The following is a 25,450-nucleotide window of genomic DNA, read 5'->3' as shown; positions in this document are numbered from 1 at the left end:
TGTCAGTTTCTAGTTCATAATGGAGGTTTTTATGCACAATGTCCCCGCTCAACTCTCCGATCAAGGCTTAATGAAGGAGATGGAGCCTATTATGAAGCGCTTAGGCATCCTTGACTTCCTATGTGATAAGCCAAAGAGAAAAAGCATCGGGTTTCTTGTTTTTTATCGCCCTGAAGATGGAGAGCGGTTCCTGGTTTTACATGGCCAGGAAGAAATACCGGGAACGATGAATGCTCGCGGGAAACAACGACTTCGTTCTAAATTGAAGATTATGGGTGCTGATGTCTTTTGCTCACGGAGTAAGAAGGCACCGAGCAAATTTGCCATTCAAAATCTTCAGCACATGGCTGAACAGCGAGTAAAAGACACCTTGCACAAGTATGAAGACAATCAGCATATTTCCTTCCGCCTGCTGGGGTTTAGCTGTGGGTATACTATGTTTCAGGGAGAGCACTTCGGATATGTCCCAGAGGTGCAGTGGTCGGACACCGGCTTGATGAAGTTCATGAAGAGGGCCATTATCGTCAAGTTGGAGACATCTAAGCACCACATCCGCATACCGCTGAGTACTGTCATTGAGCTTATATGGTCCCGGGATGGGATTCTAACACTGACCTTATTTACGGTTCCATATTTCTTCACTCATAAGGGTTCTGATCCTTTGACTGTCGCATTCCAGATGCTCCAGCTTTTTTCTTCAAAATACCATGCAACGCCACCTTCCCGTTCGCGAATGTGCTCCCTGAGTACAGCCCACGCTGATGTGGCTGGGCAATGTCTTGTCTATCAGTTTCGGGTCCCTTACGTTGATCTCATGAAGGACATTCATGATCTCAAGGAGTGGGAAATTCCCATTTTACGCTACGATATTCTGCCCATCAACGCACCACCAAGGGGTGCCTTTCAAGTTCAACTTAAGGCTCTCATGGACGAATTGGCCACTTGCACTAGGAATAACTCTCTTCCCTTCGGCATTTTGTTCCAGTTGCAGGCTCTTGCATACAACGCATATCTACTGCCACGCACAGTACAGAGTTTAACTCAAGAACTAGTCAAGTCTTATAAGGAAGACGCAGCAGCTCAGAGAAGACCTATTTCAGTACTGGCTTTGAAGAAACTGTTCGACTTGATCGATTGGCCTTCCCCTCACAGCAATCCAACTGACTATGAGGTTGGTGCTCTTATGGCAGCTGTGAAGCAAAACCAGAAAGATGTCTTGCAAGACTTGGCGGTTTCTGGAGACATGCTAGGTCCTTCTGAGAATTTGACCCCAATCCACAAGGTCATGGTTACGCCCACGCGAGTGACTCTCCATGGACCGGAACTGGAGCCTAGAAATAGAATCCTGCGAAGATTCCCAAAGCACCATGACTTCTTCATTAGAGTACAATTTTGTGACGAGAACGGTCAAGATCTTCACTTCAACTCTCGAGTTCGCTATGATGATGTGTTTGCCAGATTTAAACATGTTCTAACCCACGGCATTCAGATTGCTGGGCGGACATATTCGTTCTTGGGATGGTCACACTCGTCACTGAGATCTCATGCTGTCTGGGCAAGTGCAGCACCTAAATGAGGAGATTTTTATAGTAGCTAATACCCTTTCGATATAGTTTTCCTCTCCATTTGTTGACGAATCCGGTCAATTTCAAACTCACTTTAGCATCATCAAGGCCCTTGGTGACTTCAGCAAAATTCAATCACCTGCTAGGTGTGCCGCGAGAATTGGTCAAGCCTTTACAGATACTCCTTACGCTATATCACTGTCTGAATATGACATAAATGTCTCTGAGATAGCAGATGTGACATCTAATGACGGCAAGCGGGTCTTCAGTGATGGAGTAGGGACCCTCTCATGGGATGTCGCAGAGTCCATATGGCATCACATACCGGAGAAGAAAGGATTTCCTACCTGCTTCCAGGTCCGACTAGGCGGTGCAAAGGGCATGCTCGCTGTTGATGGTCGGCTTTCTGGCTCTCAAGTCAACATTCGACCTTCCATGATCAAGTTTCACGGAGACATGAAAGACCTTGAGATCTGCGACATGGCGGCTAAGCCTATGGGGCTGGTCTTGAATCGACAAATGATCAAGATTCTGGAGGATATGGGAACACCAGATGAATGGTTCATCACGTTGCAAGATGCGGCACTAACCAAGCTTCGTAGTGTCACCGCTAGCGCTCATAATTCAGAAGTCTTCATCAAAAAACAGGCAGTCGGCGACAGCATAGGCCTCTACAGACTCTTCCGTCATTGCCATCTGCGTGACCTTGACTATAGGAAAGAGCCTTTTATTCGTTCGGTCGTCGAAGCTGTCGTTCTCAAGGAACTGCGCCTTATAAAGCACAAAGCGCGTATCCCTGTTTTCAAGGGAATCACTTTGTTTGGTGTTATGGACGAGACGGGGCTTCTCGAAGCTGACCAAGTTTACGTGACGTATGAACCTATAGAAGGAAGACATGCGCCCCCTCCTAATGCTGGGACGGTTTTGGTGACTCGCTCGCCAGCTTTGCATGATGGAGACATTCAATATGCACAGAACGTTATTCCTCCTGACAACCATCCGTTGGCGGAGCTCACGAACTGCATTGTGTTCAGTAGTAAGGGATATCGCGATCTACCAAGTCAGCTCAGCGGGGGTGACCTCGACGGCGACATATTTAACATCATTTGGGATACCGATGCGTATCCGGTCCGGACATTTGCGCCCGCGGCTTATCCTCGTGTAAGCCCAGTCGACATCGGGCGTCCAGTGGAGCGCGACGATATGGCGCAATTCTTCCTCGATTTCATGAAAACCGATCATCTTGGGATGATCGCCACAAGGCATATGATCATGGCTGACCAGGAAGAGGAGGGAACATCCCATCCAGTCTGCAGACAGCTGGCACAATTGCATTCTACAGCGGTTGACTTCTCTAAGACGGGTATTCCAGTTCAACTGGGGGACATTCCTAAAGGGAATCCTTTTAGGCCTGACTTGTACGTTGTCAATCCTTCCCATACTCTATCTTTCGCACACTGAACGCTGACAACTGAATTAGTATGGCACCAGGCCCAGTTGCACGCATCCACAATAAGTCTGAAATCGAGCTGGAGGATTATGTTATTCAGGCCGCATACGATGAGGATAATGACCTGGAGCCGCTCCGCAGGTACTACAGATCAGAAAAGATATTGGGCAAGCTTTATAGAGGTGTTGATGAACGACACATCTGGCAGAATGACATCCAAAGCAAAGTCCAGCCCAACGAAGATGAATTTTGGGACGAGTTTTTATGGTCTACACTTGAGCGCTGTAATAAACTAGGAGATTTGTCATGGGAGCGTTGGCTGGATGAAGCCCGACACATTCGCCTACGGTATGTCCAGAAACCCTAATGCCCGAGGCTGACTGACAGTGGCTTCAGATACGAAGAGGCCGTGTTCTCGGCACGAAACAATTACTCCGAGCACCCAATCGAGCCACTGAGTGAGCTAGAAGTGTTCATTGGGTCTGTCCTGAATAAAGGGGGTGTGCAGACCCGTCGGCAGCGTGATCAATCCAACAAACTCGCCGATGAATTTGATCGCATCTCTACCTGGATTGTGGGGCAGATGCGCGAAGGACGCACATCCGAGTCGCCAATAACCAGTCTGTCGGATCAACTCAAGCCTCTGGAATTATGCCTCGCCTGCATCCATGTCGGTGGTGAGAGTGACAAGGATCCCGCCCGCCGTCGTAGAGAAGTGTATGGTGAGATTAAGAGCTTCCGTGTGGTCGCAGCCTGCGCTTTGCTATTTGAGCTCGATCTCTTTGAGAAGGGTAAAAAGCGAAAGTTTTAACAGGATGCATACTTGTAACTGGCAATGCATATGTTCGCCTGCTTATGGTGCTAATATGTTTGGAGAGCTAGGACGACAATCATGACTGTTTAGATGTATTCAAAGGAATCCACTGAATGTGTTTTTACTCTGTACCACCTGCATACCATCCACCCAACACACGTGGGTTCATCCTTGCATATACGAGTCAGCCCCATATTCAAGTAACATGCTGTCTCAAACACATAGAAAACACCTGAGACGTTAAACTCCTGCATCTGGTAACAACAGCAAGCATGGATATTCTCCTACTGGATAGCCAAGATAGCCTTAGTCCCCTGGAAAGTGTTTTCGGGTCCGAGAACGACCGCCTCTTAGTCGCCGCACATCTAATGTAAATATGAAGTAGTAGCTGTTCATGTCCAACTTACCACACCATCTCCAATCTCACTTCCTTGTCTACCTAAGCCAAGAAAGCATCAATTGCTGCTACTACTGACGTACTAAAGCCCCTAAATCCCATCATCATCCACCCACTCGCCTCATGCATCAAATTTCTAGCCCTCAATCATCGAAAATACTCTACTTCTAAAATCCCCATCTACATAACCATGATCATCTCGTACTTTTTCGCCTCAGGCTCTAATAGCACCATCTAATCTGATATGATATAATATAATATAATCTCATCATATCTATATCTGACGTCCACGCGTCACCAGCACGTCCATCTATTGGCCTGTCAGGCAAAGTGGATTTTCGCGATTGTTTCAACATCTCGGACGTTCCGGAGGGAAGTGGATTGGGTACCTCCATTTGCTTTGAGTTTTGGGTGGGAGTGGAATAGGTTACCGCTTGGTGATGGATGGGTGATTAGTACTAGTGGTTGTTAGGTAGGTCACGAGAGGGAAAGTGCAGTGAAGAGTTAACTATTGGGAAAGCTGACATCATCATCTATGTAGGGGTGTTTGCATGGTTTGGCAATGAATGTTTCGATTGCAAAAGGACTAGTCTGATGCTTCTGTATGTATGTATATATGCTGCCGGCTCATTATAATCATTCCATCATTAAGCGTCTAACCAATGTGAGACAGATATTAAGTGCTGTATATAAACCCCGAACAATATCCAAAATAAACGATGAGTGGACATGGTGCAAGTATCAGAAGTGAAAGGTGACTGACTCCTTATATACCCGATTCGTATGGCCCAGCAAGACCCCGGTACTGATGTCCGTAGGGATTCACCTTGGCATACTCGTCCCACGCATCACATGTGTTCACCAGCAAATCTTCGCTGAAGAATGAGTTGAACTCACTCTGTCGCTCGACAACCTGCTGCGCGAACCCCTCCGTTGCATGGAATCCAATGTGGCAGTGGATAAGCCATACACCCGGATTGTCGGCGGGGAAGCCAATAACCATATAGCCGCCGCCACCCGTCGCGGAACTATCAGCGATCATGAGCGCAGTGTCGCGGCGGGGTGGGTTTTTTGTTTTGAGCGTGACATTCTGTGGGCTGAACTGGCCGAAACCCTGAGCAAGGAGATAGAAATCGTGTCCTGCGGTTAAGAGTTAGTGAGTTCACATTCCATGTTCAGCCCTGGATTTTTGCTTACCATGCAAATGGATCGGGTGAGGAACAGGAAGATCTGTCTGGACAACCAAAACGGTCCATTTATTCGCGATCGCAGCCTCTATCACTCCCTGGCTTGCTTCCCAGTCCATCTTGTCGGGATCGTCGAAGGTTTGCTGCAGGGTGGGATCTTTCCACGAGATATTAAGAGCATTGCCTCCCATTGTCCACAGATACAAGGGAACATCTCCGAATGAGCTGAAGTCCACGTCTGACTCGTGCATCTGGGCGCCACCAATATCTGCATCAAGGGCAAGCCACGGGACAAGCTCGTCTAATGAGAAATCCAGGCACTGGAAGTCGTCACCGTAATCCCACTTTGTGCTTGTGGGCTCGTTGTCATTGGAAGCACCCTTATAGTGGAGGATCCCTTTGATATTGTCTGGATTCGAATTGTCACTGCAGAAGGACTGCGGGATCGCTCGGATCCAATAATTGTCCGGAGCTTGATTTGCTGTCACGATAATATCATACCGTTGTCCCATGCCAATGGGGACATTGTTCGTTGTGAATGGTAAAATAGGAACGAAGTCGCTAGCGATGACGGTAAGGTCATGATTGTCGATCGAGAACTTGAAATGGGTATGCATAGCTGCATTAACTAGCCGGATCAGGTATCTTTGTCCTGGTGTAAATTCTGTATGGAATCTACGACCAACGGTCTGGTTATCTGCGGTAACCCAGATGTTGCTCCCGTTAATAAGGCCTGTCTGAAAATGCGGCGGCCCCTGACTCTCGAGTACAGATTGATACATCTCGTCGACTGTTTGATGCGACCAGTCATTGAGAAATACCACACCCAAGTCGTGGTCATACTCTGCTGTCGCAGGGCCGTGAATCACAATGCCCCCAAAGACGCCTTCCCATGCCTGGAGAGAAAAGTGCGAGTGATACCAACTCGACCCGTATTGTTCGGCTCTCCAGACGTAGGTATAACTGGAGTTTGGGGGAACAGGGCACTGCGTCAACGCTGCTACTCCATCCATTTGGTTGTTGTACAGCTGTCGAACTCCGTGGAAATGGATGGCCGTACCATTGTTTTCCATGCGATTCGTAACATGAACTTTGACAGTGTCGCCCCAGTTGGCCTCAATAGTAGGGCCTGGAAATTGGCCGTTGACCAGAAGCACTGGTCTCTCGACTCCGTCAAGAGCAGCGGTCGTGTTGACGATGTCAAAATAATATTCACGCACAACATTCGTCTGTGGAATGGTCTCATAGTAATTCGTATTTAGATCATATCCCTGCCATGGGGTATTGGGTGACTGCGAAGAGTTGCCTTGCATATCTCTCGGTATTGGGGCAGATTGGGAATGATGCGGAGTAGCATGTTTGATTGGACTGCAGAAAACCAATGGGGCTAGAAGCCCAAGGAGTAGCAAAAAGATTGTCATGATGTGCCGCTAGTGCTCAGTAGCGCAAGATTGAAAGAACCAAGTGAAGGCAAGATCTACGCGGATCGCCAGCTTCTTGCCGTGTCTTCGTTCATGATGGCCCTGTGGTTTATATACACTCTGAGCCCGGTCTTGCTAGTATTTTTCAATTGCCTTTCTTGCTCTTTTCAGGCCTGTAGCTGCAGGAGTCACTTGGTCCTGTTAGGCTGGGATGTTGCCTCCACGATGATCCAAGGGGGCTGTATCGCCCGGGATTGCCTTGTCCGTGAGAGTTCACCAGATGTCGGATCTACTGCATAGCCTAATGCAGATAATCCTCCAGCTGTACGAGCCCCCACCCAGATGAACCGAACGGGACATCCGATGGACGGAGCAATTATGTAACGATTCAAGGTCCACCAGTGTAGCTGCACCATGTGCTTGAGATGAACACATGTGAGGGAGCTAGACTGAGCCGCAACATCCGATACAGTATGATTTGCTGGGGTTCGTATTGAACACATCACACATGGGATTTGCTTCCTTCAGGAAATGGCTATGCCTGACTATCAGCCCAATAGATTTCAAGGGCCATCAGGGATCCCATCTCAAGGTGTCTCAGCTGCCAGTCGCTTTGGTCGCATCGACAATCAACTGACTGACTAGGCTCTGTACTTGAGGCCATCCCCACCTACTTGGAATGAGCGTTAGTTCCATTTAGCGAGTAATGACTATAGTGACAGGTACTATAGTATCAGTCATCGCTCGGATCCCGGACAGCTCATCCCAGCAGAAGGGGCGCACATGGCGCACTCCAGAGCCAACCGATCTAGCTTACAATTCGTAAAGCCTGTCCAATCCCAACTCGAATCCCCCCAACACATGGATTGCCTGAGTCTAGTACCGATCGTGTTAGCTTGGGGCTGGCTGACCGCTAGTCGCCAAATTAGATCGTATAGCCTCCGCTCAGGCACACCCACAGGCAGCTCGACGTATCAGATCATTTCCGTCAAGCTGGTAGCCCCAATCTTCGAGCAATGAACTGTCCCAAGTTAGTAAAGATAAGGCTGATAATAATTATAGTCGGATCGTCCCCCAGATGCGCACTAGACGATGTCAGGCGATACACTGTTCGAATCTGCGACAATAGCTCTGACTGTTCTCTTGTTATTCAACTTAGGCCACCCGCCTCAGGCAAGGCTTTGCAAGTTCATTGCCTCGAATGCCTGTGTGAGTCTTCATTCCAGAAGAGGTCAGAGGGTACTCTGCAGCTCGGCTATTTTTCGCATCATCCGAGCCAAACAGCGGTGGCAGTCCAACCGCAAGCGGTAAATATTCTCCCAACTCTGTGATGCTGCAGCCACCATAAGAGACGTGGGCGGAAAAAGCAAACACGGCTCGGCCCCTCTCGGGTCTGCTCGACTTTTCTTACAGATCCCAACAAAAGCATCAATATCCAAGCCATGCGCCTGCTCATATCCACGTTTGGAATGATTGCGGTCAGGCGCACTCTAGTATGACACCTCAACAAGCATTATCGCTTGCGGATTAATTCTCCAGGTCTTCCGTCATTGGTCTCAGCTTCACCGATAGCAACTCACGGCATAAGACGCTGCCAGTACTTTTCGGCTCAGTGAACACTCCACCGAAAAGCCAAATAAAAATCAAACTAAATTCTTACGAAAGCTTGACTACGAGAGGTGACAATATTTATCGGTTTTCGAATTTTGAGCCATTCAAACTTGGTAACCAAAAAAATTCGGTCAGAAAGCCGAGAGGACCCAGGTTGGTTTGGCACGCGATCGCAGGCTTTGAGCAAGGGAAAGCTCACAAAGGCTGCTTGAGCCCCTGGGGATGCAGAAGGACCATCAGAAGATGAATACAGGTCAGTGAGTGTAAAATCTCTCTCATTCAAGCTATCATGTCAGATATTTGAGCCCTGTGGCTTGGACTTAGCTCTCGGGTAATGTTCTAAATATGACAATAATCTGATTTGAGACATACCCACCGGCCCATAAGCCGAACAAACTTGTTTCGATATCTTCGATGTGAGTTTCAAACCAGCCTGCCTGATGCTGTTCACCGCACTACCACGTGCGTTTCTCAGCCTTCAAGGGCTGTCCGACATCACAGCGCGTTCCTTGATTATGGCTCCCTATCAAACCGGCCCATGCTAGACTTAACGTCATGGGCTTCTAGTTGGTCATGCTACTTGGACTGAACCTCAGCCGGGATATGCTTATTACCAACATGTCCCATTGATCCGGGACATCTATGCCCAGAAGAGAAGTGGCACATGTGCGGGGCACACAGTGGGAGTCTAAGTGAGGTGTATGAACAACCCTTGATGGCGAAGACACGAGGTACCCGGTACCAGGGGTGACCCTGGATGCCCAGGTCGAGCAAGGAGTCACAGGCAAGTTCCTTCAAATCCAACAAGTTAGAGCCATAATCAAATGTGATCGGAAATTATTTTCCAAGAGGTGACACAGGCATTCTCTGGTTCTTTCTACCGCCCCGACAGATTATGTATCTTGCGATGACGATGTCGGCTAAACCAATCGAGAAACTTGGGCTTGATTGGTAGATACTGTGGCAGGCAATCTTCACATTGCAGCAAATGAGACATCACGAGGATGCAAAGACTGAAGGCCGAGAAAGTACGTGAGGTGATGCCCTGCAAAAATGAAGGCAGAGGCAAATGACTTGGCTGGAATAAATTGTGATGGTGTGCTCTGAGAACGTTGCAGTTCGCCAACATCTACAAACGGAAGGCGCGATGCCGAGCTGGGTCGATTATCCACCCCTTTTCCTTCTCCGCGTGGATTTGGCCGACTTCCTGGCGTTCCCATGACTCTTGATGCCCACAATGGCTTGTGCCGGTCTCTGGTCAGAGTCTTCTCCGTCGTTGAAAGACTGATTATGCCTTCTTTCGGCAGCCTGGGCTCATCAGTGAGCCAGTGCATGCGACTATCATGGGAGGACGCATTGCTTTAGACTATACCCCATCCGCGCAAAGTTTGGGTATGGATTACTCGTACTGGTCTCGGTCTACGTGGAACAACCGGGTGAAATACTCTGTTCGCGTGAAGTTTAATCCAAGCCCTTGCATTTGCCTCTGTTGCATTCCGCAGCCGAACTTCCTTCTTTGAAGAGACTGTGCTGATGACACTTTCCAAAGGTCATCACGACGAGCGGCTCGGAAAGGCTCCCGTGTCTTACGGTCGGCATCGTGGTTCATCGGAGAATACATCTCACATGTAACCAGTAGTTTCAGTTTCTGCTGTGTTACCTGCACTATAGTATGCGCCAGACCTGCAAGCCTACGGAGATTAGTATGGGAATTACGATCGGAGTTTGTCAACCTACTATCCCTCGGCTGCAGGTACATCGGGCTGACGCCATCGCACGCCTCTAAGGCGCAATAGCGTTCACGTTGATATACAAGCTGGACAATCGTCGAACGTAGGCAAATCCAGCTAGAGCTAGTATTTTATTGATTTACAAGTATCCTGATCGCGTGTTTGATGATAGACATTGTGAGCGCACATGGATAACCACCATGATCGGGAAGCTGCACCTCCGTGCTCTCAGTGTCGGTCGCGCAAGGTAAGCCTCCATTTGATACGTTTGCTTTTCACCCTGCATCGATTCTTAGTCGTTATAACATTTTAGGTTCGCTGCGACCGTAAAAAGTACACTTGTGGGAATTGCGAGAGGCTAAAGCATGCATGCTCCTATGAGATGGATAACCCATCCCCCGGGCGCCCGAGGCATGACGGTGGCCATCCCGGAAGACGTCGTGGAACTCGGGCGTGCATCTATTGCCGTCTTCAAAAAGCCCGATGTTCAGGTGAGACGCCACAGTGCAATAACTGTCACCGACGCCATCAGGAATGCCAATATCCAGCCTTTAGAGGAGCTCGCCGATTATCTCAGGATCGAGATGGAAAATCGACAGTCAAGTCTTCCACTCGCTTGGTCTCCCTGAATGTGTTGCAGCAAGGACTGTATGACGGTCGTTATGAGCGTTTTATAGTTGATCGCGCCGCTGATTTCTATCAGAGTTTACCCTGTGAAGGACGGAGCGGAGTTAGCTGGAGTTCTCGATGACTATTTTTTGCACCTGTATCCCTTGCCTTCCTACAGCTTCCTTCACGAACCCTCAATTCGGCGAATGTGTGCTGCTCGAACGCTCGAGCCAAGTCTCGTGTTATCTATGTGCGCCTTGGTCAAACTAAGGTGCAGACCATCTGGGTCTCAGCCTTCCGAAACCGTGTCATTGATCGAACTGTCAGAAAAGAGGATCTGGGACATGATCGAGACGCCTTCAATATTCAGATTGCAGGCACTCTTCTTGATTATCCAGTATCATGCCGAAGTTGGCCGGTTCGAAAGGGCCTTCATGATGGCTTCCATTGCGAGCCGCCATGTGACTGCTCTCCAGCTGAAGCATGAAAGCCCACACCTCAGCTTTGTCACTCAGGAGATTCGGCGGAGAGCTGCTTGGACGATGGCACTACTAGATGGTTACTTTTCTGTAGGGCTTCCCAGCTACAGCACGATAAATTATGAGGAGATATACCAGCAATATCCGTGTCGTGAAGAGGAATTTGGCTCAACGGATCCCGACACAATACGGGGCCCTTCCACCGCTCGGGTTGAAGACAAAGCTCACTACAGCATGCTGGAGCTGATACTGCGTATTTCCAGGGTGCGCAGAGATATCATGCGCTTCACCAGGCAGTTGGCCCTGCTGGAGCAGCCTCTCAAAGAGTTTCAGGGTATTGTGCAAGGATTTCAAATGAACCTCACTCAGCTTCAGGAGAAAATAGCGTCCGTTGTGGGTTCTTCGGCCACTGGAACCATAATCCAGCCAAACTTCCGGTGGGTTGTGAGATCTTTGGAGATCCAACTCGCTTGGCGTCAGGCACACTGTGACCTGTTTCGCCTCTTCCTTCTCGGACATCCCAATGCGGCCCCTGATGTGGTATTACGTCCCTTGGGATCAAGCACCTATGCTAGCCAAGCCCAGGAAATATGTCAGGAACACAGTGACTGGATAGTAGAATCCATTAAGAAAGTTCGAAAGATGAATCTCCAGGTGCTCTTCTCATTTGATATTGCGAGATGCGCTTACCAGGCTGCACGCCTCAATCTCTTTCTCGCTCATATGCCAAACGTGCGGCCGCAGCTAACATCAGAATCCGCCGTTTCTAATGCTGCAGACTGCCTAGCTTTTATCAAGGAAAGATTTGTATCGTCTGCTCATGCTCAGCGGATGATCTCAGACCTCAGTCTATTGATTGGGGCCTACGAGACGCGTGATGGGCATTTTGGAGCAGCGATGGCGCTTGATTCGTTACGGTTTTCTGGGGATGCCCTTGAGAAGCACAAACAACTATCGGCACACAGTCTTATTCATCAGGCTAATTTCGTGGATGATAGCTATCTCTATGAATTGTGAGATCTTCTATCTGAGCGCGTGAACGTGATACTTCAGATGAGGCGCGCTCAGACAAATAACTACCACGTGCCAATCTCGGAGGACCTCCGCTGCGGGGGTCTATTGCGGGGTTCCCTACGTCGCACGGAGTACTTCACCGACACAAAGCTCGCTATGTAGCATGAGCATAATCTCAACCATTATTCAGTCATACAGCCACCATGGTTCTTTCTAAGCCCGAGAACAAGCACGTCCTGAAGGCCTTCGACCTCACCGGCAAGGTTGCTGCCATTACAGGTACCTTCCCTGCAGAGCAACATGAGCAGCTTTTAACTGATCACAGGCGGCGCCCGGGGTATTGGACTCGAGGTTTCGAGGGCCCTCGCGGAAGCTGGTGCCAATGTAAGATCAAGCGTTCTACCAAGCCACCTTGTGCTGACTATCGCAGGTGGCCCTGGTCTACAACTCTTCTAAAGCGGCAGAGGCCATTGCCGAAGAGATCGGTACCCAGAATAACGTGAAATCAGCTGCCTATAAGGCGGATGTTGGAAATCAGGAGGATATCGAAAGGGTAATCCAACAGATCGCTTCAGACTTTGGCAAGCTCGATATTATCGTCGTGAATTCGGGAGTCACTTCCAATATCGCGGCGGAAGACTACACCACGGAACAATGGCGTGACATCATGAAAGTGAATCTAGATGGCGCGTTTTATAGCGCGCAAGCGGCTTCTCGGATCTTCAAGCAACAAGGACATGGGAATGTCATCTTCACGGCCTCTGTCAGTGCAACATTGGTGAATGTGCCTCAGAAGCAAGCAGCGGTATGTTGCATTCTATTTTGATTCTAGGGTGTGTGTACTAAGCAGCATGGTCCAGTACAATGCCTCCAAAGCCGGGGTCGTGCAGATGGCAAAATGTCTGTCTGTTGAGTGGGTTGACTTTTGCCGGGTCAACTGCGTTTCCCCGGGGTTCATAGCCACAGAAATCCTCGATATCCACCCTCTGGAATGGCGCGAGAAATGGAACGACATGGTGCCGGCTAAGCGAATGGCTGATGCCTATGAACTCAAAGGAGTAAGTTAGCTTCTGCCTTGTGAATTTTCACTACTTCCTTTATCCGAAACGATGAACAGTTATTAATGTTTCAGGCCTATGTGTTTTGCGCTTCCGATGCCTCGAGCTATATGACTGGAGCCAACCTCGTGATTGATGGCGGCTACACGCTGCCTTAGGCATGACTCTTGCAGCCTAGCGTCCACGTTGTGTTGGACTCTTTTGACAGCAAATGACACCAATGGGTAGACATATGTAAGATGCGGTAGGAGTGTAGTCACACTCAAGAACATGTTTCACAGACGGATGATCAGTCCACGCGAACACGAGGTCTATTGTAAGCGAGACGCAGGAGAAGCCCGCAAGGCTTCTCTTCAATACCCGACCTGTTCGTTTAGGCACAGGTTATGAATTATATTGTATCAATTCCCAACTCTTGAGGGTGCAGTCAATCTTCGAAGGGGAAAGTGTGTATTTCCTTCGAGGGTCTTCCCTAGAAGCTGTCCGCACCTTGTGCAGACCGAGTATGATGCCTCATAGTGATGGTCTTCGCTATCGTTGGCACTAGCGTATTCTTGGTATCTTTATGCCTCAGGTGTCGATAAGGTGTCCGATGACTTCTGGGATGAACTGAATCGAGGTTTTGGCGGTTCCCCCACTCTCCATGCATCCATGATAATCATTCTCTATCTCCAACAGAAGATAATGCAAGGGCTATATCATCCAGATAAAGCTAATGCAAATATCTCCTCGATGCGATGATCAACTTTAGGCACCATCATATCCTCCCCCGGAAGTTCCAATGAGCATGGGCCGCTGGTTGCTTCACCCAAGGATGACGGCGCTAAGCTCTGACTACGTGGCTGTCACCCCGCCTATGAACTGTGGCTGCTTGAAGTTAAATCCCAGCCCGACATGCTCCCCCACCATGATAAAACGAGCTGCGTCGAATGGGGCCTGGAAAAGACGGTGAGTGCGCACTAGCCGTCCGCTCCAACGTGCCCAAAGAAGCGAGGCATTGATCTCATTTGCTATTGCTTAGAATCCGCATGGACAATGTCGATCAATACGTCGGGCCGGAATTGATTCATGAACCGTCTTCACTGGCTGCACTGATACCAGCCCCGATAATGCTTTGAGCCCGATCAGCCGTTGACGGATTGCGTCATTATCTCGAGGCGAAGATTTCCATAGGCAGTGTTCGGTGTCAAATCTGATGGCATATAAATAGTATCGGGATCCGTGGCTCATGGTGGCTGAACCACGTTGGTTTCTGAGCTCATCTTGAAGTTCATCATTACCGTTTACACCATGGTGAGGAACATCAGTCTCCTCAGCCTCGATGGCGGGGGTGTCCGCGGATTATCCTCCCTTTACATTCTGAAGCATATCATGGAATCCATCGATCCTGAAAACACACCAAAGCCATGCGAGTACTTTGATTTGATAGGAGGCTCGGGATCAGGCGGGTAGGCATTCTATGGTGCACAAATCATCCCGATCGGGGTTTCATTACTAATGCTCCATATCATAGGCTGATAGCCATTATGCTTGGTCGATTGGAGATGGATATTGATCAGTGCATCAACGCATATAAGCGGCTGTCAAATCACGTATTTGCTCGAAAGCGACTACTGCCAGTGGGAGGCAACTTGCGCCGACAATCGAAATATGACGGTCGCAGGATCGAAACTGCCATGAAGGCGATTCTTCACGAGCTTGGTTATGAGGACGACATTCTCCTAAGAGAGCCAGCGTCTTCTTGCAAAGTGTGAGTCCATCTTAAGGATTATTCAACTGCCTTCTAATTGGCACAGTTACGTTTGCGTGACCGACGACGGTTCAAAACGGAATCTAGCACCCTTAACAAGCTATCCGAGCAAATACTGCTCCAACGAGCTTTACAAGACCGCCAAAGTATGGCAAGCTGGCAGAGCCTGCTTCTCCACCGAGCAGCTCTTCGATCCCGTCCCCATTGGACCAAGCGGACGGCGATTCTACAACAGCAACACAGACGCTAACAATCCGGTGCGAGAAGTCTGGATAGAGGCGAGAGGCATATGGCCATCCGGCTCATTGGATACCCAAATACGATGCATGGTGTCCATCGGTACCGGTGTTCCTTCAATCAAGAGATCCAGCAAAGCGATGTTCGGCTTACTGAAGTCATCGCGCACTGATTCCATCGACACCGAGGTGGACATGAACAAGTTCCTTCGAGAGCATACGGAACTGGATGACGAGAATCGTTTATTCCGATTCGATGTACCCAACGGATTAGCAGATATTTCTCTCGATGGCATTGATGAAATCGACACGATCGTGGATGCTACCGAGGAATATCTCGCCAAGGAGCCGGTCTACAAGCAGATACAGAAATGCGGGCGAGCTCTCAGTGCAGGCCCTTAGGCCAGTTTGTGATATTTCTTGTTGTATAGACTTAGGTGGCAGACTGCTGGAGTTGGATGTGAACGTCTTATATCTAGTCCTTCTTATACTATCGATACCAATGTGATTATTTTCTTCGATTTATCGCACGCCATGACTGAATGAACAACAAACCCATCCACCTCGAGAACCGAACAAAAATAACCTTCCCGAACCTTAATCTCTACCAAATAGACAACAAATCCTCTTTCATCTCTCCAACCACTCCCACCCAAAAGTTGAACGATGACGATGTATCTGTTCCCGGAAACATGACGTCAGGAAATCTCGCCTCACCTACAAAGCCAGAAACTAGCCCTCTCGAGTTTCTTTTACTGACCACCTCCAAATCTTCACTATCTCACAGTTTATCATACCACAGAACAGAACAGAAAAAAGCCTCACCAAAATGGTCAAATCCAAAGACACCGTCATCGAGTACTTTCCCCCTTACCCAAAACAACCCCTTCCACCAAAAATTACTACTAAATAATGCTGACAGCGAATTCAACTCCCTCGTCAACATGACACCCAACGAGCTCCGCGACTGGCTCAAAGGCACCCAATCGCAGTCCTCAGGCTGGACGAACGAGTCGTCCTCGTCGGGGGAGACGATTGGACATGAAAGGCATGTTCCTCCCCCACCCCCACCCTTTCTTCACTACTATTACCTAAACCAAACCACTAATATCTCCTTATCCCCTTGGTTTTTTTTTATTCAAGCTAACGATATGTCTATAACTATCTGGGTTTGACAGCGGCCGCAAAATCGTCTCCATCCTGGAACATAACCCGTCCAAAGATCCATCGGGATACTCGGACGAAGACGTCGATCATATGCGCAAGGTAGTGTCGTACTGTAAACGGCATTTGGCGCAGGAGGAGACGGCCAAGCAGAATACGGATAGTAAGAGTTACAAGTCGTTGAAGAATTGGGGGCATGATCCGTTGAAGGGATAGATGTATTTCTTTCTTTTCTTTATTTTTGAATGATAAGGGGTGGTTTGGGGTTGGTGGCGGTTGTGTGTCTGTGTGTGAGTCTGCTTTATTGGTGTGTGATTGTGACTATGGTTGCGTTGGCTGTTGGGGAGTATCGTGGTTGTATGATACATTTTTACTCGAGAGGTCTATCGAATTCAGGCCATTGTCTGTGGTATGAATGTTTCTGTGACTAAATGAGAGGGTAGGGTAGAAGTGGTTGCTTTATGTAGCGATCCTTTTACTATTGCTTATTGTTTGGTCTGGTGTTCATTTGAATTGATAGACCAATAATTAGGAATGTAAAGTCTTATCTACTACACACTAATCATACGTACTACAGTAACAATAGATACCATGTTCCTCTTCTTCTTCTATCATTACTACCCAACTACCTATCTATCTATCTATATACCTACCTACCAAGCTCATCTTAGCTTCACCCAACCCCCAAGGGCAAACCCCAAAAGGTTCCACCCCCCAAGAGGACAGGCTACTAGACTCCAGCACCACGATGAGGTGTGAGCTTCATTCGCTGGAGGACCTGGCCCGCACAACCAGGCGTCTCAACGCCATGTATTTCTACATGGGTGAGACTTTTTTTTTGTTTTCGGCGCTATTACAGCGCTGGCTCAAAACAACTTGTACCTGACCAGCGGACTAAGCCAGCTAGTCAAGTGTGCGGCTTTTTTCTATATACTTGCATTCCCTGTCATCTCATAAATGAGAGAAGGTACTCGCTTAACACCGGGTGGAGGTATAGTGGGCTCGACGGGTGTCTGTCGAGCCAACAAACCTATACCTGGACGGCATTGTGCACCGTCACGCACCCCCGGTGGACTCCCTTATGCCCGTAGGGGGGCAGGAGCTAAAGTCTGTTTTGTATACCGAGGGGCGGCAGGATGAGATAGACGTTTGCGGGAACGTGTCATGCTGCGCGGCTAGCTGCTGTGGCAGCCCCCGGTGGGTAGGTATGAAGGCAGGGAGGCAGAGAGAGAGGCAGGCAGATAGGTCAGGTAGGTCAGGAAGGTCAGGTAGGTAGGTAGGTAGATGCAGGCAGGAAGGCAGAATGAGAGGTAGGTCAAGGAGGTCAGGTTGGCAGGTTGGCAGGTTGATGTAGGCGAGGCAGGTTGATGTAGGCGAGGCAGGTTGATGTAGGCGAGGCAGGTTGATGTAGGAGAGGCAGGTTGATTTAGGAGAGGCAGGTATTGCTCACAAGCCCCCAGGGCGTGACATGGCCTGTGTCGACTGGGGCAGGAGGACTTACCTGATATATTAGTATTGTATACAGACGCGGGAGTGGCAGATGAGGTAGGCAAGGTGAGGTAGGTGAGGTAGGGCAGGGCAGGTTGAGGTGGGTAGGTAGGTAGGTAGGGAAAGGAGGGCAGGACAGGACAGAAAGGGTAGGTTGTGGTAGTCGAGGCAGATGAGGTTGGAGGTGAGGCAGGGCAGGACAGGGCAGGTTGAGATAGGTAGGCAGGTAGGTAAGTGGGGAAGGGGAGACAGGACAGGGCAGGGCAGGTTGAGATGGGTAGGTGGGGAAGGAGGGACAGGATAGGACAGGTTGATGCAGACAGGTGAGGTAGGTTGAGACAGGGGCAGACAGGAAAGGTGAGGCGAGGTAGATGAGGTGAAGTAGGCAGGTCGGTAGATAGGTAGGGCAAGGCAAGGCAGGCAAGGTGAGGTGAGGTAGGTGAGGCAGAGCAGGACAGGACAGGCAGATGAGGTAAGGTGAGGTAGGTGAGGGAGGACAGGGCAGGGCAGGACAGGGTAGGGCAAGGTGAGGTAGGGCAGGTGGTGGCAGGTGAGGTAGACGAGGTAGATGAGGTAGGTTGAGGCAGGTGAGGCAGGATGTGGTTCACAAGCCCCCAGGGCTTGACATGGCTTAGGTCGACTGGGGGCAGGGCGACTTACCTGACAGCTCAGTTGCTGTAGACAATGAGCCAGCAGTCGTAGACGAGGATAGAGAAGGATGAATGTGAGAAAGAAAATAGAAGAGGTAGAAAGATAGAAGTAGGAATGGAAACGGTAAAATCAGACATGAGGAGTAGGAAAGAGAGCAGAATAGTATGAAAGGTAGGTGAAGGTAGGTGAAGGTAGGTGAATGTATGGTAGACTGGGGAGTTGTAGGAGGAGAAGTCTGGGGAAGACAGTCCGGGGGCTCAAGGGGCAATTTATACTCGTTAGGTGGTCACGCTTATTGACTTCATGTTAATGCTTAGAGTTGTTTTATTGACTTCATGTTGATCCTTAGACTTGACACATGACTTAAAATTGAGTCACAAAGTAGTCCTGGTGTTATAAATAGATCCACTACGTGGTGAGGTGTAGCCGGTGTCATCAAAAAGGGAAGCATCTAGCATCGGGAGTCTAGACATATGTCAGTATGCGGCACAAATTTAGAACGAACAGAATAGGTTTCTTCAAAGTCTCATGTATTGTGCTTCAATCAAAATAGATACATCAGATACACAGCGTCACTTCCTCAACCAGTTCCTTCCATAAGGCGGGAGCTTCTCTCTCGCTCCAAACATCCAGACTGAAATACCAAGAACTGCCAGAGTGGCCGCAGCACTCAAAACTTTGCTGCGAGAAGTTGTGTCGTTCCCTTCTCGGTCAAAAGGTGCCTTGACAGGCGGTGATAGCTTTCTTATATTTTCCTCAGAGTAAGGAGGGTATCTCGCACCCATAGCCCCCTCCATCCACGTTGGAATAGCATTCGTATATGTGCGAAGATGCGAGAAAGCAAGTATTCCGTACTTCCCATGGTAGGAACCAATACCCGAGTGCCCCACACCACCAAAAGGTGCATCAAGAGCAGCGGCATGGAGGAGACAGTCATTAAACGTCACACCACCAGAAGAAGTCTCATTCTGAATGCGTTTATTTTCAGACTCGATGTTGGTGAAGGCGTAAAGAGCTAATGGGTGCTCATTACTGCGAGTGAAAGAGATAGCGGTATCAAGGTCCGCGTCAATGATAGGCAGGATGGGGCCGAAGAGCTCTTCAGACAGTAGAGGATCGTCGAGACTAACGTCCACAACAATGGTAGGTCCGAAGTATCGATTTTGACGGTCGCGAATGCCGCCGTGAATGACCTTACCGGATGTTTTATCGAGAAGAGACTCGAGACGATCAAAATTTCGCTCGTTGATGATGCGACTGTAGTAGTCTGGCTTGTTATCTCGACCGCCAGTGAACTCGTCAAAGTAGTGGATCAGTCTCGTCACAAAAGCTTCACGTATGCTAGGGTCAATGAGGACGTGATTCACATTAATGCAGATCTGGAGTCCACATTAGGGCCGATGAAGTGATTCATTCTAATGTATAAGAAAATTCATACCTGTCCAGCATTCGAAAACTTAGCCCAAGCAATATGTTTTGCTGCGAGATCGATATTCGCAGATGGGGCAACAATTGCAGGCCCTTGACCCCCCAGTTCCAAAGTGACGGGGGTCAAATGTTTGGCAGCAGCAGCATAGATGATCCTGGCAACATTTGCAGAGCCGGTGTAGAAAATGTGATCGAAGCGACTTTCAAGAATATACTTCATTTCCGACGGCCCTGCACTGACGCAAGTTATAGCGTCGCGATCCATGTACATGGGGACGATCTCCATCAGGAGATCCTGGGAGGCTTGTGCAACGTCGGACGGCTTCAGGATCACCGCACAGCCAGCGGCAATAGCAGCGACCAAGGGTTGTAAGGCCAGTATGAAAGGGAAGTTCCAAGCGCCAATAATCAATGACACGCCTAATGGCTCTTGACGGACTACAGTTCCGCCCAAAAAGTTGATGGGATCCCATCTTGTGGGCTTCTCATCCTTAGTCCACTCGTCAAGCTTGTCAAGTGTGCGCAGAATGTCATTTTGAAGGCCCGTAATTTCCCCCAGCATAGCTTCCAGAGGATGCTTGTTCAAGTCGGCACGAAGGGCGTCAAGCATGCGGTCTTTGTTGTCCTCGACCATCCACCAGGCTCTCTTAAGCTGATGGCGTCTCCAATCTTTGCTCTTGGTGCGACCCGAGGCGAAAGCGGCTCGGACGCTGGCATATGCCTATCCCTTGTTAGCCAGGATGGATGTTGACCCGGTCACAAACGGGTGTATTGGCTTGCCTGGTCAAACTCCACCTCGGTGGTAAAAGCCATGGTACTGTTATTGTGATGCTTGTTGATACTAACTAGAGAATGCAGAAACTGCGTTTGAGTTGGGGCTTCTTCTATCCACGGAAAGCTCGAAAAGGTGGAGCAGCGATCGCTCGGGAACCAGCAAGGATGGAATGGAACTGATTGCCGCTAACCCGTGACAACCCCGCTTATACTAAAAAGCAAAAATGCAGAATTCACTCCTCTTTCACTCGCATCACATGCTACTATTGAAGATAAGTTGATATGATCGAAGACTAAATTATGCCTTAGTAATATATACTTGAGACAGGCCTCCTGTGGCCTTTTCAGCATCCTCTGTCTCACCCTCCATCTCGGTGACCTTGGCTCCGATACTTCCGATGCGGCTTGACTCCCAGTCTGTGCTCCTCCGTTAGCTCGCTTGAAACATTCACTAAGTTGGGGCAATCCGCTCTATAGCCAATCTCAATACGTACCAGAAAACTTGCGCGCAGGGATGCGCCGCTGCCACATATCCTCCAACTCCTCCAGTGAGCGTCCGGTGAGCTCGGGAAGGAAGAAGTATCCGCAAGCCACCCCCACGGCTGCAAGGGAGCCATAGATAAAGCCGACCTTGGACTGGAGATCAGCATACGGGGCCTTGAGTAGGTAGGGAAGAGAGTAGGAGACTGCAAAGTCGCAAACAATCCGGATAAGCCAGGCAACAACCGAGGTCTTATCGCGGAGTCGCAGATGGGGAGTTTCTGCGCCCGTAATGACCGAACTATGAGTGAGTGTAAGTCAGTGGTCAGCACATGCCTTATCAACGATCTAATGCTAGTGGCGGTAAGGGGGCATACATAGACCCGAAAGACATGATGTAAAACAGCCCGTACATCATGAGCACTCCACAAACTCCACGCTTTTTACCATCGGTTATGGTGCCTGTTCCTAGTCCACCACAAGCCATGAGTAGGGCGGTGGTCATAGTACCGCCGATCAGATATATGGGCCGTCTTCCAGTTGTGTCGACTAAGGAGAAGGTAACCAAAGGGCCCATGGTCGAGATGCCTCGGGACCCTAGCGTGAAGGCGAACGGGTTCATGACTTTTAGGGATTTGACGAACAGACTGCCATACTGACTGACGAAGGATTGTCCAGTCAATTGATTGAAAGCCGCGGTCATCACTGCAATCATTGTCCTTCTCTTAGAGATGTCAGTACCACTTCACACGTAAGTCAGGGCATGTACGAAAGAAATGACTTACTCGGTTGGTTCCCTGAAGAAGTTCAGCCCAGGAGCCTTTCGTCTGCGCGTTTGCCTCGACGGCTGCTTGCAAAAACGCCACTTCACCAGCAACATCGACATCCTTCCCCTTGTTAAGGTATTCGAGCTGTTTCGTCGCCGCCTGAATCTTGTTCTTCCGGACAAGCCACCGAGGGCTCTCTGGGACAAGCCAACTGCAAAGCAAGATGAAGCAAGGGAACGTCCACATCACGCCGATCGGGATTTTCCAAGCAGCGTTTCCCTCCAACTTGGACGTTTCATACGTGATGATAGCACATATAAACGAGCCAAACATGTGGGCAAAGACGTATACCACCACTGTCGCCCCGCGAACCACAGTAGGACAGATTTCACCGAGGAACATGGGCACAAGCCAGTCCTCCCAGCCAATGAAACATTGTACTATCATCCGTCCGGCCAGGATCTGACCGAAAGTCGTCGCGCTGTAACTAACGGAGATACCGATGATGCACATCAGCTGCATGCCTATAAAGCAGGTTCGACGTCCATAGTACTCTCCAATCGCCCATCCGATGAATGTGCCAGCTGCTTTTGTAAGCAGGCCAAGAGAATTGAGGAAGGCCAAATGCTGAGTGCTGAATCCATACTCCCCAGTGGAGCTATCATAAGTGCCGAATTGCTTTTCGAAAGCTTAGAAGAGTCAACAGAGAATTTGTATGCAAAGCAAGAAGATGGATGGATCGCAATACGTACAGTCCATTGTCTGGATGGTCGAGTAAGCAGCGTCGTCAAAGCCATAGCTAAAGACACTGGTGGCAATGATAGCGTATGCTATCAACATATTCCAGGTGAAAGCATGGCGCATACTCTGTAGGTTCCTCAAGCTTGCCATGTTTCTTATCAAAGTACACAGACTTATTAGAGATCGAGTGTATCTCTGCACAATTAAAGGTGTCTTCGGGTCAGATGAGCTACAGAAGGATCATAGTCCGTCCTAGATACACATAACCCAGCCATCTCGCGCTCTTGAACTTGCTTTATAGTTATTCTCCAGGTATATCGCGACATTCTGGGGCGATGTTGCCATATCGCTCTAGAGGCGTCTTGAGGGGAGTGGCGCTCTCTGTCCTGTTCCATGAATCCTACGCTAAATGACCGACAGCCGTAGCCTGACCGAGTACCGGACGTTAAAGATATTATTCATCACGCAGTGGAGAGAATGGTAGGAAATCAATGGCGGTGGATGAAGCCATCGTGCGGAGTGATGATACCATCGCTAATTGTCCCGTCCAAGCGTTAGCGGCTGAGCTAACAATCATGTTGTTTGAAACGCCCCAATAGTAAAACCTGTCTCCAACATATCGTCAAGGTAGCGGAAAATCAAACAATATGCGCGTATGTTTATCAGATAACTATAAAGCTATCAAGCACCTCATGGGAATCATGTGTGTGGTTGCATCAAGCACCCAAAGATCCATCCTTACCACACCACCACGATGACCACACCTAAACGCCCAAACTTCCTCGTCATCGTCGCCGATGACCTTGGTTTCAGCGACACCTCTCCCTTCGGGGGAGAAATCGATACCCCCAATCTGCACCGTCTAGCAATGGAAGGCATCCGCATGACAGACTTCCACACTGCAGCTTCCTGCTCACCAACCCGGGCGATGCTCCTCTCAGGCACAGATGCGCACATCGCAGGACTGGGCGTCATGGCAGAGAGCAGAAACCGATTCCCACACATCTTCGACGGCAAATCCGGATACGAAGGCTATCTAAATCACAAAGTCGCAGCCCTGCCCGAGATCCTACAAGACAACGGCTACTTCACCTGCATGTCCGGGAAATGGCACGCCTCCCCTACCCTACCCTACCCTACCCTACCACACCTCATCCCCCCAAAAGCAGCACATATCATCACTAACCATACAACCAACACAGGCACCTCGGCCTAACCAAAGACGTAGCGCCCTGCTCCCGCGGGTTCACCCAAAACTTCACCCTCCTCCCCGGCGCAGGCAACCACTACAACCACGAGCCCCAACTCTACGACACGACCGAAAAGCCCCGAGTCATCATCAAGGGTGACAAGCAAAACCTCTGGATGCGCGACGACCAATTTCTAAACGGCGACACCGACCTGCCCAACGACTTCTACTCCTCCAATACATTCACCTCCAACCTCCTCTCCATCCTCCAAAACCGCACCCCTGAGCAAACCTCCCAACCCTTCTTCGCCTACCTCCCCTTCACAGCCCCCCACTGGCCCCTCCAAGCACCCCCGGAAACCATCAAAAAATACCACGGCCAATACGCCGACGGGCCCTTGGCCCTCCGCACCCGCCGTCTCCACAGCCTAATCAAGAACGGCCTCGTGCCCGCAGACGTCGACCCCGCGCCCATCATCACCCTCAACACAACCCCATGGGACGACCTCTCCCCGGAAGAAAAAGCTAAATCCTCCCGCACCATGGAAATCTACGCCGCAATGGTCGATCTCATCGACGTGAACATCGGCCGCGTGCGAGACTACCTTGAATCCATAGACGAATGGGACAATACCTTCGTGGTATTCATGTCCGATAACGGGGCAGAGGGGCAGCTCCTCGAAGCCATCCCCATCCTAGCGGGCGCTACTCTGGGCGACGTGATTGACAAATACTACGACAACTCGCTCGAGAACCTAGGGAACCATAACTCCTTCATCTGGTACGGTCCCCAATGGGCTTCAGCAGCTACTGCACCCTGTCGAGCGCTCAAACACTACACCACGGAGGGTGGCATCAGATGTCCGTGTATCGTCCGCTACCCCTCCCTGATCAACAACAAAACTACTACCATCGGTATGGCCCCAGGAACCATCACCAACACCTTCACCACAGTCATGGACATTCTCCCTACGGTCCTCGATCTAGCGGGAATCAATCTCCCCGGGCCAATTTTCCGCGGGAGGGAAGTAGCCCCTGTACGCGGACATTCCTGGCGGCCGTTGCTGGAATCTGCTGATAAGAATGTTGATGTGGATATTTATCATGCGGATGTGGTGGGGTGGGAACAGCTGGGGATTGCGGCTGTCAGAGTGGGGAAGTGGAAAGCGCTGTATTTGCCGCCGCCGAGGGGAGAGGGGAAGTGGGAGTTGTATGATCTTGAGAGGGATTTGGGGGAGGTGGATGATCTTGCGGAGAAGATGCCGGACAAGTTGGCGGAGATGGTGGCGCATTATGAGAAGTATTTTCAGGAGTCCGGGATGTTTGATTCGTATTCGGTGTTTCAGGAGGAATTGAAGAGGAAGGGGGTGGGGAGGGCTGGGTAGATTGGATTTAGTTTTCTCGGGGAATTGTGTTTAATGGTGGTGAGTTTGATTTTTGTTGGATT

The 25,450-nt window shown here is 49.6% G+C and overlaps 9 protein-coding genes across 9 annotated transcripts; 7 read left to right on the top strand and 2 right to left on the bottom strand.

The window, feature by feature from the left end:
- Positions 1-19: 19 nt before the first annotated feature.
- BO83DRAFT_405652 (RNA dependent RNA polymerase) lies at positions 20-3,931 on the top strand (the record flags this gene model as incomplete). Its single annotated transcript, XM_025533822.1, has 4 exons — positions 20-1,555; positions 1,614-2,983; positions 3,046-3,363; positions 3,412-3,931. 4 exons carry the CDS (start codon positions 20-22, stop codon positions 3,824-3,826), a joined length of 3,639 nt encoding a protein of 1,212 aa, XP_025391441.1. The 3' UTR covers positions 3,827-3,931.
- A 1,061-nt stretch (positions 3,932-4,992) lies between these two features.
- Positions 4,993-6,726, bottom strand: BO83DRAFT_434422 (extracellular dihydrogeodin oxidase/laccase; the record flags this gene model as incomplete). Its single annotated transcript, XM_025535792.1, has 2 exons — positions 4,993-5,366; positions 5,424-6,726. 2 exons carry the CDS (start codon positions 6,724-6,726, stop codon positions 4,993-4,995), a joined length of 1,677 nt encoding a protein of 558 aa, XP_025391440.1.
- A 114-nt stretch (positions 6,727-6,840) lies between these two features.
- Positions 6,841-8,174, top strand: BO83DRAFT_457348 (uncharacterized protein). The gene is made up of 3 exons (XM_025537098.1): positions 6,841-7,214; positions 7,566-7,830; positions 7,897-8,174. Exons 1-3 carry the CDS (start codon positions 7,177-7,179, stop codon positions 7,921-7,923), a joined length of 330 nt encoding a protein of 109 aa, XP_025391439.1. The 5' UTR covers positions 6,841-7,176; the 3' UTR covers positions 7,924-8,174.
- A 2,186-nt stretch (positions 8,175-10,360) lies between these two features.
- BO83DRAFT_353975 (fungal specific transcription factor domain-containing protein) lies at positions 10,361-12,280 on the top strand (the record flags this gene model as incomplete). Its single annotated transcript, XM_025529077.1, has 3 exons — positions 10,361-10,422; positions 10,540-10,666; positions 10,853-12,280. Exons 1-3 carry the CDS (start codon positions 10,376-10,378, stop codon positions 12,278-12,280), a joined length of 1,602 nt encoding a protein of 533 aa, XP_025391438.1. The 5' UTR covers positions 10,361-10,375.
- A 27-nt stretch (positions 12,281-12,307) lies between these two features.
- On the top strand, positions 12,308-13,781 carry BO83DRAFT_375225 (SDR family oxidoreductase). The gene is made up of 5 exons (XM_025530409.1): positions 12,308-12,556; positions 12,603-12,661; positions 12,708-13,082; positions 13,138-13,335; positions 13,410-13,781. The coding sequence occupies exons 1-5, from the start codon at positions 12,481-12,483 to the stop codon at positions 13,491-13,493; spliced, it is 792 nt and encodes a 263-aa protein (XP_025391437.1). The 5' UTR covers positions 12,308-12,480; the 3' UTR covers positions 13,494-13,781.
- Positions 13,782-14,193: 412 nt separating this feature from the next.
- Positions 14,194-15,841, top strand: BO83DRAFT_353968 (uncharacterized protein). Its single transcript, XM_025529076.1, has 3 exons — positions 14,194-14,783; positions 14,849-15,085; positions 15,132-15,841. The coding sequence occupies exons 1-3, from the start codon at positions 14,626-14,628 to the stop codon at positions 15,721-15,723; spliced, it is 987 nt and encodes a 328-aa protein (XP_025391436.1). The 5' UTR covers positions 14,194-14,625; the 3' UTR covers positions 15,724-15,841.
- Positions 15,842-16,047: 206 nt separating this feature from the next.
- BO83DRAFT_375222 (DUF3140 domain-containing protein) lies at positions 16,048-16,907 on the top strand. Its single transcript, XM_025530408.1, has 3 exons — positions 16,048-16,179; positions 16,244-16,369; positions 16,500-16,907. The coding sequence occupies exons 1-3, from the start codon at positions 16,151-16,153 to the stop codon at positions 16,699-16,701; spliced, it is 357 nt and encodes a 118-aa protein (XP_025391435.1). The 5' UTR covers positions 16,048-16,150; the 3' UTR covers positions 16,702-16,907.
- A 2,255-nt stretch (positions 16,908-19,162) lies between these two features.
- On the bottom strand, positions 19,163-23,089 carry BO83DRAFT_405645 (aldehyde dehydrogenase; the record flags this gene model as incomplete). Its single annotated transcript, XM_025533821.1, has 8 exons — positions 19,163-20,003; positions 20,063-20,773; positions 21,146-21,243; positions 21,321-21,607; positions 21,684-22,030; positions 22,092-22,762; positions 22,826-22,956; positions 23,082-23,089. 8 exons carry the CDS (start codon positions 23,087-23,089, stop codon positions 19,197-19,199), a joined length of 3,060 nt encoding a protein of 1,019 aa, XP_025391434.1. The 3' UTR covers positions 19,163-19,196.
- A 360-nt stretch (positions 23,090-23,449) lies between these two features.
- Positions 23,450-25,427, top strand: BO83DRAFT_405644 (arylsulfatase). The gene is made up of 2 exons (XM_025533820.1): positions 23,450-23,924; positions 24,017-25,427. The coding sequence occupies exons 1-2, from the start codon at positions 23,569-23,571 to the stop codon at positions 25,386-25,388; spliced, it is 1,728 nt and encodes a 575-aa protein (XP_025391433.1). The 5' UTR covers positions 23,450-23,568; the 3' UTR covers positions 25,389-25,427.
- Positions 25,428-25,450: the final 23 nt, after the last annotated feature.

Source organism: Aspergillus eucalypticola (genome assembly GCF_003184535.1).
Source record: "Aspergillus eucalypticola CBS 122712 chromosome Unknown BO83scaffold_4, whole genome shotgun sequence".
Taxonomy (NCBI): domain Eukaryota; kingdom Fungi; phylum Ascomycota; class Eurotiomycetes; order Eurotiales; family Aspergillaceae; genus Aspergillus; species Aspergillus eucalypticola.
The sequence above is the reverse complement of the archived record's forward strand: the minus strand, read 5'-3'. Positions and strand labels throughout refer to the sequence as shown.